The 18,653-nt window shown below is 36.8% G+C and overlaps 2 protein-coding genes across 2 annotated transcripts; both read right to left on the bottom strand.

Annotated features, from left to right (window-relative positions):
- Positions 1 to 950: 950 nt before the first annotated feature.
- LOC135618938 (polyphenol oxidase, chloroplastic-like) lies at positions 951 to 3,177 on the bottom strand. Its single transcript, XM_065120419.1, has 2 exons — positions 1,861 to 3,177; positions 951 to 1,775 (listed from the first exon to the last, which is right to left on the bottom strand). Exons 1-2 carry the CDS (start codon positions 3,049 to 3,051, stop codon positions 1,188 to 1,190), a joined length of 1,779 nt encoding a protein of 592 aa, XP_064976491.1. The 5' UTR covers positions 3,052 to 3,177; the 3' UTR covers positions 951 to 1,187.
- A 7,891-nt stretch (positions 3,178 to 11,068) lies between these two features.
- LOC135618937 (polyphenol oxidase, chloroplastic-like) lies at positions 11,069 to 13,265 on the bottom strand. The gene is made up of 2 exons (XM_065120418.1): positions 11,962 to 13,265; positions 11,069 to 11,876 (listed from the first exon to the last, which is right to left on the bottom strand). The coding sequence occupies exons 1-2, from the start codon at positions 13,144 to 13,146 to the stop codon at positions 11,289 to 11,291; spliced, it is 1,773 nt and encodes a 590-aa protein (XP_064976490.1). The 5' UTR covers positions 13,147 to 13,265; the 3' UTR covers positions 11,069 to 11,288.
- Between the last annotated feature and the right edge of the window lie 5,388 nt (positions 13,266 to 18,653).

The raw sequence follows: 18,653 nt of genomic DNA, 5'->3' as shown, positions 1-18,653 counted from the left end.
TTTATTTGTCACCGTTTCTGATGATTTAGGACTTCTATTGAGAAATAGTCAGATTATATATATATATATATATATATATATATATATATATATATATATATATATATATATATACGTATTATTTTATTTATCTCACATTTTTAGCAATCTAATTTTTAAGCCTTAGAACTAATACAAATAAAAGTCTTCTCTAAATCTATAAAATTACAAAAAAAAATATCTTGAAGTATTATAAAAAAAATTTCCTCGTTAATTTCCATCGTCCTCCCTTACTTTACTAGAATCCTTTCTAGTAATAATATTTTATTTTATCTCCGTTCAGAAATATATATATATATATATATATATATATATATATTTTTTTTATTTTTTTTATGTCATCATTGAACAGTTTAAAATATCGATGGATATTGATCAGTATTGTTTGGAAAGGACAGTTGATTCATTAACTTGAGTTTGACTAGTCAAAGATGCCTTACTCCAAGTTATCACTTGGACGAGTTCCGATGATGTAGGATTTATTATATTCACCGTTCCACGTTACTCGCTGTTGTAGTATTCCTTACCAACTCGGTCATGCATTTGGAGTGCAACGTGGGACTCTCACGAGCTATGTAGCTCGGTGATAGAAAATTCCTTAAACAACAATACATTTTATAATTAAAAAAAATAAATTAAGAGCTTATTGAAAGATGAAAATTCAAAATTATTTATTCTCTTGTTTGGGGGCGTTTCATTTGTTTAACCGCTCCTTCGCTCGGGTCGGAACTTTTACGCATGAGAACATGCCAAATTGGGGTTGAGATGTGTATCTTTTCATTTTAATGTAGTTTTTGATGATTTAGGACTTCTATTGAATTGAGAAATAGTTTGATTTTATATATGTTATTATATATAAGATATTCTTAGGATAATTCAAATGAAAACAATTTGATGTAGGAAGCCATAAATAAGAAAGAAACAACGATGACCGCAATAAAATATATAGTCACACCATAACGTCACATGTACAGCTGTTGAGACCAACACGTACATATGGGATCGGGCGACGACTACTGTCATGCCCTAATTATTGAAGGATCGTTCCAGATCAAGAAGATAGCAACAACGACAGGGAGGAAGGAAGCAGCACCAGTAATCGATCACTCCAACTTAAGCGGGGAGAAGCTGTGATCCGAGGCCATCATTTAGATGGCGGCGGTAGAATCTGTCTGCAGGAGATTGATGGAAACTCCGCCCACGGTGACGCTCCCGGTGCGGAGAACCAGGGTGACCACCAACTTGTCGGCGTCCTCAGCATCGATGTCCTCGAGCAGTGGCGTAATACCTAGCTTGAGCTTTCCCTTCTTCTTGGGGCCCTGCACTTCGGTCCCCTCGCTTCCCTTCATCCTATGCGCCAGCCTCACGTAGCTGCCCACGAACTCGCCGTAGTCGGGTCCGGCGAGGTCACCGTAAGGGACCGCGACGTAGACGTCGAAGCGAGTTGCCTCGTTGGTGGCCACCTTAATATCCTTGATCTGAATCACCTCCACCTTCTCTTGCTTCTCCTTCTTCTTGCGGTTCTTCTTCGGCCTTGCCACGATCACCCGCAGCGGGTTGCTCGCGTCGAGTGCCTGGGCCGTCGTCCCGAATTCGTTCACGCGATTCAGCGACAGCTCCGTCGTGGCCTTGGACTTCGTCTCTGCCGTCTTCTGGCAATTGATTTTGCCCAGCCATGGGAGGGGAACTTGCTCGAACGTGTACCGAAGCTTGGTCGGGTTGAGGCAGTCGCTCATCTGCACGGTATACGACAGTTTTGTATACAACGTTTCTATTGCATTTGCAGGGATGGGTATAAATTGGAGACAGCATCTGACTTGCCTTGACTTTGACGAGCTGTTCGTTCTCGTCGTGGAAGAGGAAGGTGCTGTCCAACCAGTCTTTGTCTTCGAACTCGACGCGGTTGCCGCGGAGGTTGCGGTAGATGTCCCACATGCGGTCGACATTGCAATGGTGGCAGAAGAAAACAGAATCGCGGGCGGCGGTGGAGAAGTCGCCCATGTTTTCATTGTATCCGCTCGGCTCTCCGACCCAACTGTGCACCGCATTGTGGATGACTTCCAGCTGCCCGTTAGCCTCCTGGATCTCCTTCTCCCCCGCGCGCACGGGATCCCCCATGAACAGCTCCGCCAGCGACAGGCTGTGCTTGAACGTCTTCTGTATGAAGCAGAGGTTCTCCCGTATGATCTCGCTGTCGGATGCAGTGCTTTCATTTTCGGTGATGGCGTACTTGAGGTCGAGGATCTTGCCGTCCTTGACGTGGCGTTGGTCGCGTCTCGGGTCGTACAGCGGGGATGCCGCATCCTGGAAGATGGCGGGGAACGTCATGCCGTCCTTGGTGTCCCAGTTCCAGAAGGGGATGGTGAAGGTGTCGTCGTCGATGAGCTTGCCGAGGATCCTTTCGTAGAAGTGGAGGTAGTAACGGTGCCATGGGAGGAAGATCCAGCTGAAGTGGACCTGGATGGGCACGTCGTCGGCATTTTGCTGGTGGTAGGCGTAGTTGCAATACTGGCAGTGGATGTTCGCCTGCTGGTAGTAGTTCCAAGGGTGGTCTGCCGGCAGATTCTTCATCCTCCTCACTGCCTCCTTGTACTTGTCCATATACTCCTGATCGTCCTTCACGATATGGGCCGGCCGCCGCACCCGGAGGTGCGTAGCAGGGAAGCTGTACTCCGAGATCGTCTCGCCGGGGTCGTAAGGCGGGCAGCATTTGTTGTCGAGGGCAGGTGCGGTGGCAGGGTAGCACTTGGACAGATCCGGCGGCATTATCGGCGCCGCCAGAACCTTGGGTCCTGCGGTCACGCCGTAAAGCCCTCCTAAACCCAACAGCATGTCGCGCCGATCCAGCAGCGGCGGCGACTGCTGCTGGGGGGCGGCATCTCTGCGGTCACCATTACTGCCCTGGCGGCATGTCACGCCAGGGACGTGGAGGCGGCGGCGGCGGGACCTTTCCCGTTGGAGGAGGCATGCAGAGGAAGCACCGGTGAAGCTAGAGTTCAACAGCAGGGACATGTCTATTACTGTTCAGTAGACCAGAGAGAGAGAGAGAGAGAAGGGTGGCGTGGGAGTCTACAGGGAAAGGAGGGGCCAGCAAATGGAGCGAGCACTGACCACTGGCCGGTGATGAGCAGCTCTTCACTGATACTCCTTAAATAGAACACTGAGCCCAGACAGAGGGCGTCTGGATAAGCATCATGTGGAGTGCACTTCCTCGTTTAACCCCCGTTGTTGAGTAGCCTTTACAACGAAAGGACCACCATGGCTGTTCCAATCCGCACAGCAGCAGACCTTCTCCTACATCATGCCCACACACGAATATTTAAACATCACCAACCATACCGTGACACGTATCCGTCTAAGCCGACGACGAATCATTTTTGCTGATACATGCTCGACGTGCGCTGTCTTGATTGTCCTCGTTAAGAGTGTCCGTATATCTCCCAGTCCATGTGATGCCGAGCCGCGAGATAAACGTGGAGTCCCATTGACCCGCAAATCGTTCATCGACTCTGAGGAAGACAATAATACCCCCCTCTTTACCAAAATAAAAAATAAGAGTAAAATATTGCTGTCTTCCAAAAATGATAATGTCAGAAAACTATAGAGTAGAAGTTCTAATATAAAACCACATAATACAATCCAAAAAAGGTTAATTAAGATTGATTAAGATATGAAATAAATAGCAAAGTTTTCATATATTAATAAATAAATTATATAAAATAAAATCATGAAATATCTCTAAAAATAATTTTCTAATAATATTTTAATTTCTTTTCATATTTGAAAAGGCCATGCTCTAATATCAAGCAAAAGTCTTCCCCCAAATTATTTTGTACCACAAACTTTAAAGGAAGAGAATAATTTTAATCATATTAATTCTGTACTGAAAGTGGTCATTTTTCTTGGACTTATATGGTCACACAAATTAGGCCTTCGATCATAACTTCAATTCTTAACCAAACATATAGAGATCAACTGTTGATCGGTCCCTCAAATTATTGACTTGGATTGTGCCATATTTTTGTTAGCTTTTGCTTCCTATTGAAGATGCAATCCACTTATGCCTCGATGTATATTATGATTTATACTGTTTAGTAATGAAGATGAGCAATCACCAAACCTTACAAAAGGAAAAGTTCATGTGTTTAGAGGCTTATGCATAATAGATTATAGAAATTAAAGTAGCCAAGAACAATTAAATCCATAATTCCTGAGATTAATGTTCTCATAGCCATTGTTAAAATCATCATCATTGTCAATTTAGTATTTTTAGCGAGGAATTATCCTCAAAAACTTTATTTTATTTGTCCAATTAAAATCCACTTTGCACATGTTGTTTGTTTTATGCTATATGTCATTGTTTCCATGTGCAATGCAATGTGGGACAGAAGATAAAGAGTGTGCAGAGAAAAGAAAATGGGACTTTGAGTGAGGACAAATTGAGGACAGTGATGAGAAGAATGAAAAGAAAAATCCATCAAGAAACAAACACAATGAATTATTAGCTTAGCTTTTCATAATTTGCAAAGTGTCTTAAAACAACAACAAGAAAGTCTTATTGTTTCAACTATTTTTTGGATTTCTACAAGACAATAACTTCTTTTAAATAAAGAGAAGTCAAATCTCACCTTCTTTCAATCAGAGAGTGAGGGAGAAAAGTGTTCTTCCTTTTTCTGACTGTACTTTGATTTCTTGTTATCTCTAAGATTCGAACTAATTGGAGTCGAGGAGGGAACATTTGTTACTTTGATTTCTTGAAGTTGCTGATCCTCTTATGGACCAATCTATCATTTGTATTGGTAGTCCCAATCTAATTATCTTAATATATTATGTATTATATTATGATTTTTTTAATATTAAATTATATTATGATTTAGGAGTCTTACTCACTAAAGATAAAAAAGTTCCTATCATAGTTAAAATTAAAATATTAGGTTTACCCCTTAAAAATGGACGACTCCTTCCAATAGTCAAAGTCAAAATATTGGATTTACCCCTCAATAAATGATTGGCTTAGAAACAACAAAAAGATATAATAGGAGGAGAGACCAATAATTAAGTTTCTCAAAGTTGGAGGTCCTCTTATGGACTAATGTATTATTTGTATTAGTAGATCCAATCTAATTTCTTTTACTATTAATTTTGAGATAATAAATGTAATTTGCGTCATATATATGTTTAGAAAAACAAGTCATCATCGATGGAATTTGATTCATTGAATAGAAATTAAATCAAATAAGATGAACTTTCCAACATCAAAATATTGAATCGGAGCCTATTGGATGTGATCATCACCTCTTCGGTCGGTGCCTCACCTATATGTGCTTTTAATGATAGACGTGCATGTTAAATGTGCGTCCAATATGAGCAAAAATATTATATTAAATTTTATAATTAGATATGATAGTTGTTTAAATTTTTTTCTTGAGATAGGAATTAATGTTAAAGTAAAAAAGTCAAAGTGTTAGGTATAGCTACAGAGAGTAATAATATAATACTTTAGAAGTCAAAAATAAATAATAATAGAAAGAAAAATTAATTATTAATTTCTTAAAGGTATTGGTTCTTCAATGGGCGATTCTATCATTTGTATTGGTAGATCCAACCAAGTTTTTTTTATCATTAATTTTGATATAATTAATATATTATGTGTTACATATATGTTTTAAAAAATAAGTCATCTTTGATTCGTCTAAAATTGAACACATGAGCATCAAATTATTGAATATGGTATTATTATATGTCTTTGTTATCACTTTAACCATATGTATTATCGTTTAGATGGGAGAGGATAATTTTAAAATTAAAAAATATTAATATTAATATAATTTAAAAAAATTAACATAAGATTTAATATGATTTAATAAATCTTACTTATATTCATAGATTAGGATCAAATTATTCACTATGTAGAATTAATTACAAATCTTGAACTATCCTCACTCAAGCATAATTTTTTTATACACCGTCTCAAAAATTTCGAAGAATTTACATCATCTTCTCTCATCCTCTTTAGAGTAATAAAAATTATCGTTTGGAGAGAAACTCAAATATACCAAAAGTATTTTTCATATTTTATTTTTTCCCTTGCTAAAACTTAAAGATATTGAGATATTTATAAAATAATCAAACCTTAATTGTCAAGTTTTCTTCTTTTTTTTTTTTTTGCAAGAACTCCTTATATTATGATTCTTTATCTCATTAGACACTGACTCAGATATTCTAAAATACTTATCAATCTTAATAATATTTTCTTTGAATAGAAAATATTCTCCAAGCTTTGTCACTCATCCTTGTATATAAATAATACTATAATATTAAATTAAGCTTAGGATTTAGGATCATATTTTTAAAATCTTAGATAAGATAGAAATTCCTATCATAATCAAAGTCAAAGTGTTGGATTTATCCCTTTATAAATAAAGGGATAATCTAATGATTTAGCAATCAAGAAAAAAATAATAAGTTTATGGATCTAAGATCTCATAGATTAAAGTTATTATTTTTCATATATTTTTTTTATTTGGAAGTCTATCCCTTCTTCTCCTCTTCTTTATGATAAGTAATTTTGTGATTCCCATAATATGCATGAGACCTATTTAATGCTGTAATTTCTCATCATCATCATCATCATCATCTAGAATCGGAAATAAAATCTTAAAAATGTAAAAACAAAAAGAAAAAGGAGCAAGAGTACGATAGACGTGCATGAGATGTAAATGTAACGAAGGCTTATGTGTGTGGTGTGTCGATTGTCGCGTTAGGATAACTTGAATCGATATTAATATGATTTGTACTCAATAAACAAAATTGAGTCATGTCGAGTCACCATCCGACCTATCGAAAAGGTCTTATCATGTCCTTCCACCTAATCAATTGGAGTACGATATCGATGTGATCACTAGATAATGACATGGAGGTTCATATATATATATATATATATATATATATATATATATAACCCAATCATTGTCTTCGTCCAACATCACCGTTCTCATCGGACCCCACAAGCGGTTATTAGCCGCCTTTGATGCTCGAAACTCTCCTTCTCGTCGATCTCGCCCTTGCTTATGCGATCACAATCTTATCCTTCCTCATCGACAACCTTCACATCCAATGAGATAGAGCGAGCCAACTGACAAGACAGAAACATGGTCATGTGCACAAATCAACCAATGCCTAAAGACATAAGTGGCCAATGGCTTACCTTCGCTTACGACTCCCTATCTTATTATCATCCTTGATAGAAGGAAGAAGAGGTAAGGTAGAGATAGACAAGGATAAAATAATCTTTTCGTGCTCGCAAAGGAGCTCTACAAAAAACTTTCAAATATAAGATTTTTTTCGAGAATTTATCCTTTCGTATTCGATTGCAGTGGTTAAAAAAAAAAAAGAAATCTTTGCATCATTTATACGAAGGACAAAAATGTCTTGAATTTAGATATAAAAGGACAACAATATCACCGACCTTTTTAAATTATTGTTCTCCATTGTTTTCTTATTCCAAAACGTGAGGCACGAAACCTCATGAGAGGGTAAAAAATAAAAAGAAAGAAGAAAGGAAACACTACTAGTACTAATACTACGAGAGGCTCAATCACATTCGCTGTGCTTCCACGTGATCCACGGTGACTGATAAATTATTTGAAAGATGGGACCCATTGCGTTGGTCCACCGTCGTGCTGCCAGTAACATGTCACCAGCAAATAAAAACATATAATGAACATAAAGAAATACATGGAGGCCTTAGTCACGGGGAGAAAAATGAAGATTATTATATCATTTTAAAATTTGTAGATTCATATGTTATAATTATAAATACTTACTTTAGAAAAAGAGATGAATATTTGATTACTTATAGGAGTAGTTGTGATAAAATAGATTTTTTACACTAGAATGATAGATAAAATTATTTTCAATAATTATAAAATTTTACTTGATAAAAGTTTGATGAATCAATATAAGTTGATGGTATCATATATTTGCTATAAAGAAAGAAAAAAAAAAAGATAGTAAAAGAATTTACTAGGGGTAGATAGTGAAATTTTTTAAAAGATAATGTAAACACTTTTAAAAATAAGATAAAAAAGAAGATGATTTGAAATTTACATAAGGATAATATTAATATTATTTGGAATATAATGGCTAATAAAATTATAAATTTAATAAAAAAAATTCTTAGTGAAACTAAAAGTAGAAGCGTAACTTTAAGATAGAGTTTGTGATGGTGTTAGGAAGTTCAAAAAATAAAAAATAATTATATTTTGAAAATAAAATAAAATTATAAAAATAAAAATATAAAAAATATGTAAAAATAAGAAAAGACTAAAAATGTTTAGTATGGTAAGAAATAAACCTTATGATAATTTTTTTAATAAATTAGATATTAAAGATGATGAAAAAGATATATTGAATTACTAAGGCTAGAGAAGGAAATTAAATTATTTATATAATATTAGATGCATTAAAGATTAAAAAAAAATCAAAGAATACTTATTAATGATAATGATATTTTAAAAATAAAAAATATTTTTATTAATTATTTTATTAATATTTCACTAGGATGATAAATAATAGTGATAAATTTAATAATAATAGATTTGTTCATGAAATTAAATCTAATGATGTAAAAGATATATTAAAGAAAATAAAAATAACTAAGAATGTGGAGCATGTTGGTATCTCTATTTATTAAAGTTTTAAAAATTTTAGGAGATAAGGGAGCAGTTTGGTTAACTAGTGTATTTAACAAAATCATGAGGTTCAAAAAAATATAATGAAAAGAGAAATTATTTTTTAGTGTCACCTTATAAAAATAAAGATTACATGTAAATTTATTCAAATTATAGAGGAATTAAATAATGAGCCATGAAACTTTGAGAAAAGATTATCGAAAGTGGAGAATAAGTTTTTTAATTAATTTTTAATTTTGTGTGAGAATTCATTATCATCGATTCAAGTGAAACAAGAACCTGGTACGCTAGAAAAGTCACAAGTAAATATTCTAAATTAACTAAGATTGATATTGAAAAAATTCAAAGATATCACCAAGTTACCATATAGAGTTTCACTCATAAAAGATATTTAGCATCAAATTGATTTTGCTTCAGGAGTAAGTTTACCAAATTTACCCTACTACCAAATGAACCTAAAAGAGAAGGAGATGCTGAGGGAGAAGGTAGAAGAGTTTGTTTAGAAGAGATATATTCGAGAAAGCATGAGTTCATGTGATTTTCGACTTTGTTAAAGCTCAAAGATAGAAGTTGGATGATGTACATAGATAGCAGAGTTATCAATGAAATTACAATCATGTATCGCTTTCTCATACATCAATCAAAAGATACGATGGATCAGTTTTCGAAGATGGCTCATTCCATACTATATCGGAAGTCTTTAGATGTAATAAGATATTACCAAACTATTCTTTCGAAAAATCATGTGCATATATAGGATAGTAAATTCAATCAATTACTTCTAATAGATAATGTAAATTTTTATCTCATTTTTGGTTGATCTTATGAAAAAGATTTGATGCAAGTTTGAAGTTTAGCAACAAAGCTCACGCACAAACTCAAGATTAAACGAAGATAACTAATAAAACTCCAGGAGACTTGATTCATTGCATTTGTGATAACAAACTAAGGCAATAAGATTTTGCATTCTCACAAATTGAATTTACCTATAATAGCACAATTCATAGTTTTACCAGAGCATTACTATTCTTTATTGTTTACAAGAAAATACCAAAACATGCTTTCGATTTAATTCACCTATCAAATACTCTTAGAATGAGTATAGCAGCCAATAACATGACTTAGTAAGTACAATCAACCCAAGATTAAGTGAAGAACTTGAAAGCGACTAGTCCATAATATAAGAAAGTAGCTGATAAACACAAGGGAGAGAATATATTCAATGATAAAGATATAGTTATAGTAAAAAGAGAGATTTCTTGTATGCACTTGCAATAAATTGAGCCGAAGAAATTTAGTCCTTACAAGGTCTTAAAGAAATTTAATAATAATATCTATATAATTGTTTTACTAAATGATTTGGAGATCTCAAGGACATTCAATGTTGTAAATTTATATAACTATTTTCTAAGTGAAAATTCATTATATTCAAACATAAACTCAAGCGGAAGGGGTTTAATGCAAAACAAGCAAAAGAAAACTATTCTAAAAGAACCTAAAAGTTATATACTTATTATTTTTATTTATCTCACATTTTTAACAATCTAATTTTTAAGCCTTAGAACTAATACAAATAAAAGTCTTCTCTAAATCTATAAAATTACAAAAAAATAATATCTTGAAGTATTATAAAAAAAATTTACTCGTTAATTTCCATCGTCCTCCCTTACTTTACTAGAATCCTTTCTAGTAATAATATTTTATTTTATCCCCGTTCAAAAAATAATAATTTATGTCATCATTGAACAGTTTAAAATATCGATGGATATTGATCAGTATTGTTTGGAAAGGACAGTTGATTCATTAACTTGAGTTTGACTAGTCAAAGATGCCTTACTCCAAGTTATCACTTGTACGAGTTCCGATGATGTAGGATTTATTATATTCATCGTTCCACGTTACTCGCTACTGTAGTATTCCTTACCAACTCGATCATGCATTTGGAGTGCTACGTGGTACTCTCACGAGCTATATAGCTCGGTGATAGAAAATTCCTTAAAAAACAATACATTTTATAATTAAAAAATAATAAATTAAGAGCTTATTGAAAGATGAAAATTTAAAATTATTTATTCTCTTGTTTAGGGGCTTTGGGTTTCATTTGTTTAGCCTCTCCTTTGCTCGGGTCGGGTAAGAATAACTTTTACACATGAACGTGCCAAATTGGGTTTGAGATGTGTATCTTTTCATTTTACGGTTGTTTTGACGATTTAGGACTTCTATTAAATTGAGAAATAGTTTGATTTTATATATGTTATTATATATAAGATATTCTTAGGATAATTCCAATGCAAACAATTTGATGTAAGAAGCCATAAGTAAGAAAGAAACAAGGATGACCGCAATAAAATATATAGTCACACCATAACGTCACATGTACAGCTGTTGAGACCAACACGTACATATGGGATCGGGCGACGACTACTGTCATGCCCTAATTATTGAAGGATCGTTCCAGATCAAGAAGATAGCAAGAACGACAGGGAGGAAGAAAGCAGCACCAGTAATCGATCACTCCAACTTAAGCGGGGAGAAGCTGTGATCCGAGGCCATCATTTAGATGGCGGCGGTAGAATCTGTCTGCAGGAGATTGATGGAAACTCCGCCCACGGTGACGCTCCCAGTGCGGAGAACCAGGGTGACCACCAACTTGTCGGCGTCCTCAGCATCGATGTCCTCGAGCAGCGGCGTAATACCCAGCTTGAGTTTTCCCTTCTTCTTGGGGCCCTGCTCTTCGGTCCCGTCGCTTCCCTTCATCCTATGCGCCAGCCTCACGTAGCTGCCCGCGAACTCGCCGTAGTCGGGTCCGGCGAGGTCACCGTAAGGAACCGCGACATAGACGTCGAAGCGAGCTGTCTCGTTGGTGGTCACCTTAATATCCTTGATCTGAATCACCTCCACCTTCTCTTGCTTCTCCTTCTTCTTGCGGTTCTTCTTCGGCCTTGCCACGATCACCCGCAGCGGGTTGCTCGCGTCGAGTGCCTGGGCCGTCGTCCCGAATTCGTTCACGCGCGTCAGCGACAGCTCCGTCGTGGCCTTGGACTTCGTCTCTGCCGTCTTCTGGCAATTGATTTTGCCCAGCCATGGGAGGGGAACTTGCTCGAACGTGTACCGAAGCTTGGTCGGGTTGAGGCAGTCGCTCATCTGCACGGTATACGACAGTTATGTATACAACGATTCTATTGCATTTGCAGGGATGGGTATAAATTGGAGACAGCATCTGACTTGCCTTGACTTTGACGAGCTGTTCGTTCTCGTCGTGGAAGAGGAAGGTGCTGTCCAACCAGTCGTTGTCTTCGAACTCGACGCGGTTGCCGCGGAGGTTGCGGTAGATGTCCCACATGCGGTCGACATTGCAATGGTGGCAGAAGAAAACAGAATCGCGGGCGGCTGTGGAGAAGTCCCCCATGTTTTCCTTGTATCCGTCCGGCTCTCCGACCCACATGTGCGCCGCATTGTGGATGACTTCCATCTGCCCATTAGCCTCCTGGATCTCCTTCTCCCCCGCGCGCACGGGATCCCCCATGAACAGTTCCGCCAGCGATAGGCTGTGCTTGAACGTCTTCTGTATGAAGCAGAGGTTCTCCCGTATGATCTCGCTGTCGGATGCAGTGTTTTCGGTGTAGGCGTACTTGAGGTCGAGGATCTTGCCGTCCTTGACGTGGCGTTGGTCGCGTCTCGGGTCGTACAGCGGGGATGCCGCATCCTGGAAGATGGCGGGGAACGTCATGCCGTCCTTGGTGTCCCAGTTCCAGAATGGGATGGTGAAGGTGTCGTCGTCGATGAGCTTGCCGAGGATCCTTTCGTAGAAGTGGAGGTAGTAGCGGTGCCATGGGAGGAAGATCCAGCTGAAGTGGACCTGGATGGGCACGTCGTCGGTATTTTGCTGGTGGTAGGCGTAGTTGCAATACTGGCAGTGGATGTTCGCCTGCTGGTAGTAGTTCCAAGGGTGGTCTGCCGGCAGATTCTTCATCCTCCTCACTGCTTCCTTGTACTTGTCCATATACTCCTGATCGTCCTTCACGATATGGGCCGGCCGCCGCACCCGGAGGGGCGTAGCTGGGAAGCTGTACTCCGAGATCGTCTCGCCGGGGTCGTAAGGCGGGCAGCATTTGTTGTCGAGGGCAGGTGCGGTGGCAGGGTAGCACTTGGACAGATCCGGCGGCATTATCGGCGCCGCCAGAACCTTGGGTCCTGCGGTCACGCCGTAAAGCCCTCCTAAACCCAACAGCATGTCGCGCCGATCCAGCAGCGGCGGCGACTGCTGCTGGCGGGCGGCATCGCTGCGGTCACCATTACTGCCCTGGCGGCATGTCACGCCAGGGACGTGGAGGCGGCGGCGGCGGGACCTTTCCCGTTGGAGGAGGCATGCAGAGGATGCACCGGTGAAGCTAGAGTTCAACAGCAGGGACATGTCTACTACTGTTCAGTAGACCAGAGAGAGAGAGAGAGAGTGAGGGGTGGCGTGGGAGTCTACAGGGAAAACCACTGGCCGGTGATGAGCAGCTCTTCACTGGTACTCCTTAAAAAGAACACTAAGCTCATACAGAGGGCGTCTGGATAAGCATCATGCAGAGCGCACTTCCTCGTTTAACCCCCGTCGTTGAGTGCCTTTACAACGAAAGGACCACCGTGGCTGTTCCAATCGGCACAGCAGGAGACCTTCTCCTATATCCTGTCCACACACGAATATTTAAATATAACCAACCATACCGTGACACGTATCAGTCTAAGCCGAGACGAATCAATTTTCCTTATACATACTCGACGTGCGCTGTCATGAGAGTCCTCGTTAAGAGTGTCCGTAAATCTCCTAGTCCACCTGATACCGAGCCGCGAGATAAACGTGGAGTCCCATTGACCCGCAAATCGTTCGTCTACTCTGAGGAAGACAATAATACCCCCCTCTTTACCAAAATAAAAAATAAGAGTAAAATATTGCTGTCTTCCAAAGATTGACTGAGATATGAAAAATATATTTATATATGACGATGCTAGCTAGTCTGTAAGAAGTCCTGACTATTAATAGCAAAGTTTTCATATATTAATAAATAAATTATATAAAATAAAATTATGAAATATCTCTAAAAATACTTTTCTAATAATATTTTTAATTTCTTTTCATATTTGAAAAGGACATGCTCTAATATTCAGCAAAAGTCTTCCCCCAAATTATTTTGTACCACAAACTTTAAAGGAAGAGAATAATTTTAATCATATTAATTCTGTACTGAAAGTGATCATTTTTCTTGGACTTATATGGTCACACAAATTAGGCCTTCGATCATATCTTCAATTCTTAACCAAACATATAGAGATCAACTGTTGATGGGTCCCTCAAATTATTGACTTGGATTGTGCCATATTTTTGTTAGCTTTTGCTCCCCATTGAAGATGCAATCCACTTATGCCTCGATGTATATTATGATTTATACTGTTTAGAAAAGTTCATGTGTTTAGAGGCTTATGCATAATAGATTATAGAAATTAAAGTAGCCAAGAACAATTAAATCCATAATTCCTGAGATTAATGTTCTCATAGCCATTGTTATAATCATCATCATTGTCAATTTAGTATTTTTAGCGAGGAATTGTCCTCAAAAACTTTATTTTATTTGTCCAATTAAAATCCACTTTGCACATGTTGTTTGTTTTATTCTATATGTCATTGTTTCCATGTGCAATGCAATGTGGGACAGAAGATAAAGAGTGTGCAGAGAAAAGAAAATTAATATATTATGTATTATATTATGATTTTCTTAATATTAAATTATATTATGATTTAAGAGTCTTACTCACTAAAGATAAAAAAAGTTCCTATCATAGTTAAAATTAAAATATTAGGTTTACCCCTTAAAAATGGACGACTCCTTTCAATAGTCAAAGTCAAAATATTGGATTTACCTCTCAATAAATGATTGGCTAATGTAATGCCTTAGAAACAACAAAAAGATATAATAGGAGGAGAGACAAATAATTAAGTTTCTCAAAGTTGGAGGTCCTCTTATGGACTAATGTATTATTTGTATTAGTAGGTCCAATCTGATTTCTTTCACTATTAATTTTGAGATAATAATTGTAATTTGCATCATATATATGTTTAGAAAAACAAGTCATCGATGGAATTTGATTCATTGAATATAAATTAAATCAAATAAGATGATCTTTCCAACATCAAAATATTGAATCGGAGCCTATTGGATGTGATCATCAGCTCTTCGGTCATGTGCCTCACCTATATGTGCTTTTAATGATAGACGTGCGTGTTAAATGTGCGTCCAATATGAGCAAATATATTATATTAAATTTTATAATTAGATATGATAGTTGTTTAAAATTTTTTCTTGAGATAGGAATTCTTGTTACAGTAAAAAATCAAAGTGTTAGGTTTACTATAGAAAGGAATAATACAATACTTTAGAAGTCAAAAATAAATAAATAATAGAAAGAAAAATTAATTATTAATTTCTTAAAGGTATTGGTTCCTCAATGGGCCAATATATCCTTTATATTGGTAGATTCAAACAAGTTTTCTTATCATTAATTTTGATATAATTAGTATATTATGTGTTACATATATGTTTTAAAAAATAAGTCATATTTCATTAGTCTAAAAATAAACACATAAACATCAAATTATTGAATATAGTATTATTATATGTCTTTGTTACCTCTTCAACCATCTGGATTATCGTTGGGGTGGGAGAGGATACTTTTAAAATTAAAAAATATGTAAAGATTATTAAATTAAAAAATATTTAACATAAGATTTAATATGATTTGATAAATCTTATATATATATATATATATTAACATATAAAGATTAAATTCTTCACTATGTAAAATTAATTACAAAATCTTGAGTTATCGAAGCATAATTTTTTTGTACACCCTCTCAAAAATTTGGAAGAATTTACATCATCTTCTCTCATTAAAAATTAGCATTTAGAGATAAACTCAAATACATCAAAAGTATTTTTCATATTTTACCGAGATATTTATACAAGAATCAAACCCTAATTGTCAAGTTTTTTTTTTCTTTTTTTTCACGAGAACTCCTTCTATTATGATTCTTTATCTCATTGGACACTGATACTCTAAAATACTTATCAATCCCAATAATATTTTCTTTGATAAATATTTTATTTATTTATTTCTCTTGGATAGAAAAAAATAAATAATATTATAATATTAAATTAAGCTTAGGATTTAGGATCATAGTTTTAAAATCTTAGATAAGATAGAAATTCCTATTATAATCAAAGTCAAAGTGTTGGATTTATCCCTTTATAAATAAAGGGCTAATCTAATGATTTAGCAATCAAGAAAAAAAAAAATAAGTTTATGGATCTAAGATCTCATAGATTAAAGTTATTCTTTTTAATATTTTTTTTTTTTAATTTGGAAGTTTATCCATTCTTCTCCTCTTCTTTATGATAAGCAATTTCGTGATTCCCATAATATGATGAGACCTATTTAATGTTGTAATTTCTCATCATCATCATCATCATCTTCTTCTTCTTCTTCTAGAATTGAAAATAAAATCTTAAAGATGAAAAAACAAAAAGAAAAAGGAGCGAGAGTATGATAGAGGGATGTAAATGTAACAAAGGTTTATGTGTGATGTGTCGATTATCGATAACTCGAATCCATAATAATATGATTCGTACCCGATAAACGAAATTGGGTCATGTCGAGTCACCACCCGATCCATCGAAAAAGTCAGTTGGAGTACGGCATCGATGCGGTTTACAATAGCACCTGTAGATGATATGACCAAACCCTCATGTGGGACGCAGTGATTATAATTATTATTAAGGTTTATGAAGGGTCGTTTCTCTTGTCATGGAGTCACTCGTGATCGAGTGCAGTCACTCCCCTCACACCGTCTTTGGTGGACAACATCGTACGCAGACTCTCTTGTCGCCACGAGATGCAATGAGCATTTTGAGTGGGACCCACGCACCGGACGTGTTTTAATTGATTGCATTGACTGTCGATAGGAGATGAGGAGATATGCCAGCCAAGGAGGGAAAGCAGGGAAAAGGCATCAAGTCATCACCGCATGCGTAGCATGTTGGAATGATCATGTCTTTTCTGAAATCACCGAGGCTGAAAACTTTCACTTCAATCATCGATGTGATGTGGTCGGGTTAGTCCCAATCTTCTCAATATTTCTTACCAAATTAATATTATTATTTTTTACTTGCATAGTGATCACTATATATATATATATATATATATATATATATATATATATATATATATATATATATATATATATATATATATATATATATATATATAATATAATTCAATCATTGTCGTCCAACATCATCGTTCTTATCAGACCTCAGGCCTTTGTTGCTCAAACTCTCTTTCTCATCGACCTCGCCCTTACGTCTACTATCACAATCTTATCGTAAAGCCTCGATCACTTTCACTAGTGACCTCGTTTGCACTATAAGCGATGAACGATAGTTCGAGATAGAACGAGCCAACTGACAAGACAAAAACATGACCATGTGCACAAACCAACCAGTGCCTAGAGGCATAAGTGGCTAAGGACTTACCTCTGCTCATGACTCCCCGCTCATGTAGAGGCATAAGGAGCTCTACCAAAAATTTTCAAATATAATATTTCTTTTCGAGAATTTATCGTTTCTTCTTCGATTGCTGTGGTAAAAAAAAAAAATCTTTGCATCATCTATATGAAGGACAAAAATGTCTTGAATTTAGATATAAAAGGACAACAATATCACCGACCTTTTTCAATTATTGTTCTCCATTATTTTCTTATTCTAAAACGTGACGCACGAATCCTCATGAGAGGGTAAAAATAAAAAGAAGAAGAAAGGAAACACTACTGGTACTACTACTTCGAGAGGCTCAATCACATTCGCTGTGCTTCCATGTGATCCACGGTGACTGATAAATTATTTGAAATATGGGACCCATTGCGTTGTCCACCGTCGTGCTGACAGTAACATGTCACCAGCAAACTATACCTCCACCTACCCCACCAACCCCCTCTTCCCCCTCCCCCCTCCCCCCACTTCCATTTGTTTTCTCATGCTAAAGAATCGTCGTGGTGTGATTGTGGGGAAGAGAAGGTGCTGTGCATTGACTCTCTCTGTCTCTCTCTCTCTCTCTCATGCAGGCGTGGTGGTGGTGGTGGTCGATGCATAGTGTCACCAGCAAAGCATTCTGGCACTGCAATAATGCCTGCGTGCCTTCATGTGCAAGGTGGTGGTGACTCGAGGACACTGTCACGAGATGTGGCATTTAGTGGATGGGTGGTGTGTTTGGGCAGCGATCCATTAAAGATTGCAGGCGCTCCTTTATTGCAGTTGTCGATGATGCATTACGTCGTCGATACGTAGGCGAAGCCATTGATGATGCTGTTTAGAAGCAATCTTTTAATCTCTGATACTAGTAATCTTTTCACACACAAACAATTTGCAGAATATAAAATGACATTATTGTGAATGCATGCCTTCCAATGACTATGATATCTCTATAGCTTCTGAATGGTTGGCAAACATAGAGGATAATATAGAAACACATCTAAGAAAGAGGATAATATAGTTAGATCTTAAACAACACACTCACGAAAAGCAAACATAGTGCCGAACGAATATGCTGCATCTATCACTGTCGACTGCAACGTGACACCAATTACATTATCTTGCAGCCCACGTTTTCCTCGTGCAATGCGAGGAGAAGAAGTTGGCAATGGTCATCCTCCGATGGTACGTATACGACTACTCGTGTATCTACGTACGTACGTACGTGGCTTCCTGTGCAGATACGTGCACACAATTGGATGTATTATTCACTGTGATCAAGTGAATGATGCATGGGAATGGGTTACTCGGTGACTGTTGAAGTTGCTTTCAAGGAGATTGGGAAGACATGAAT

This window comes from Musa acuminata, chromosome BXJ2-8, assembly GCF_036884655.1.
Source record: "Musa acuminata AAA Group cultivar baxijiao chromosome BXJ2-8, Cavendish_Baxijiao_AAA, whole genome shotgun sequence".
Classification (NCBI taxonomy): domain Eukaryota; kingdom Viridiplantae; phylum Streptophyta; class Magnoliopsida; order Zingiberales; family Musaceae; genus Musa; species Musa acuminata.
This window is presented reverse-complemented; position numbering and strand designations above follow the sequence as displayed.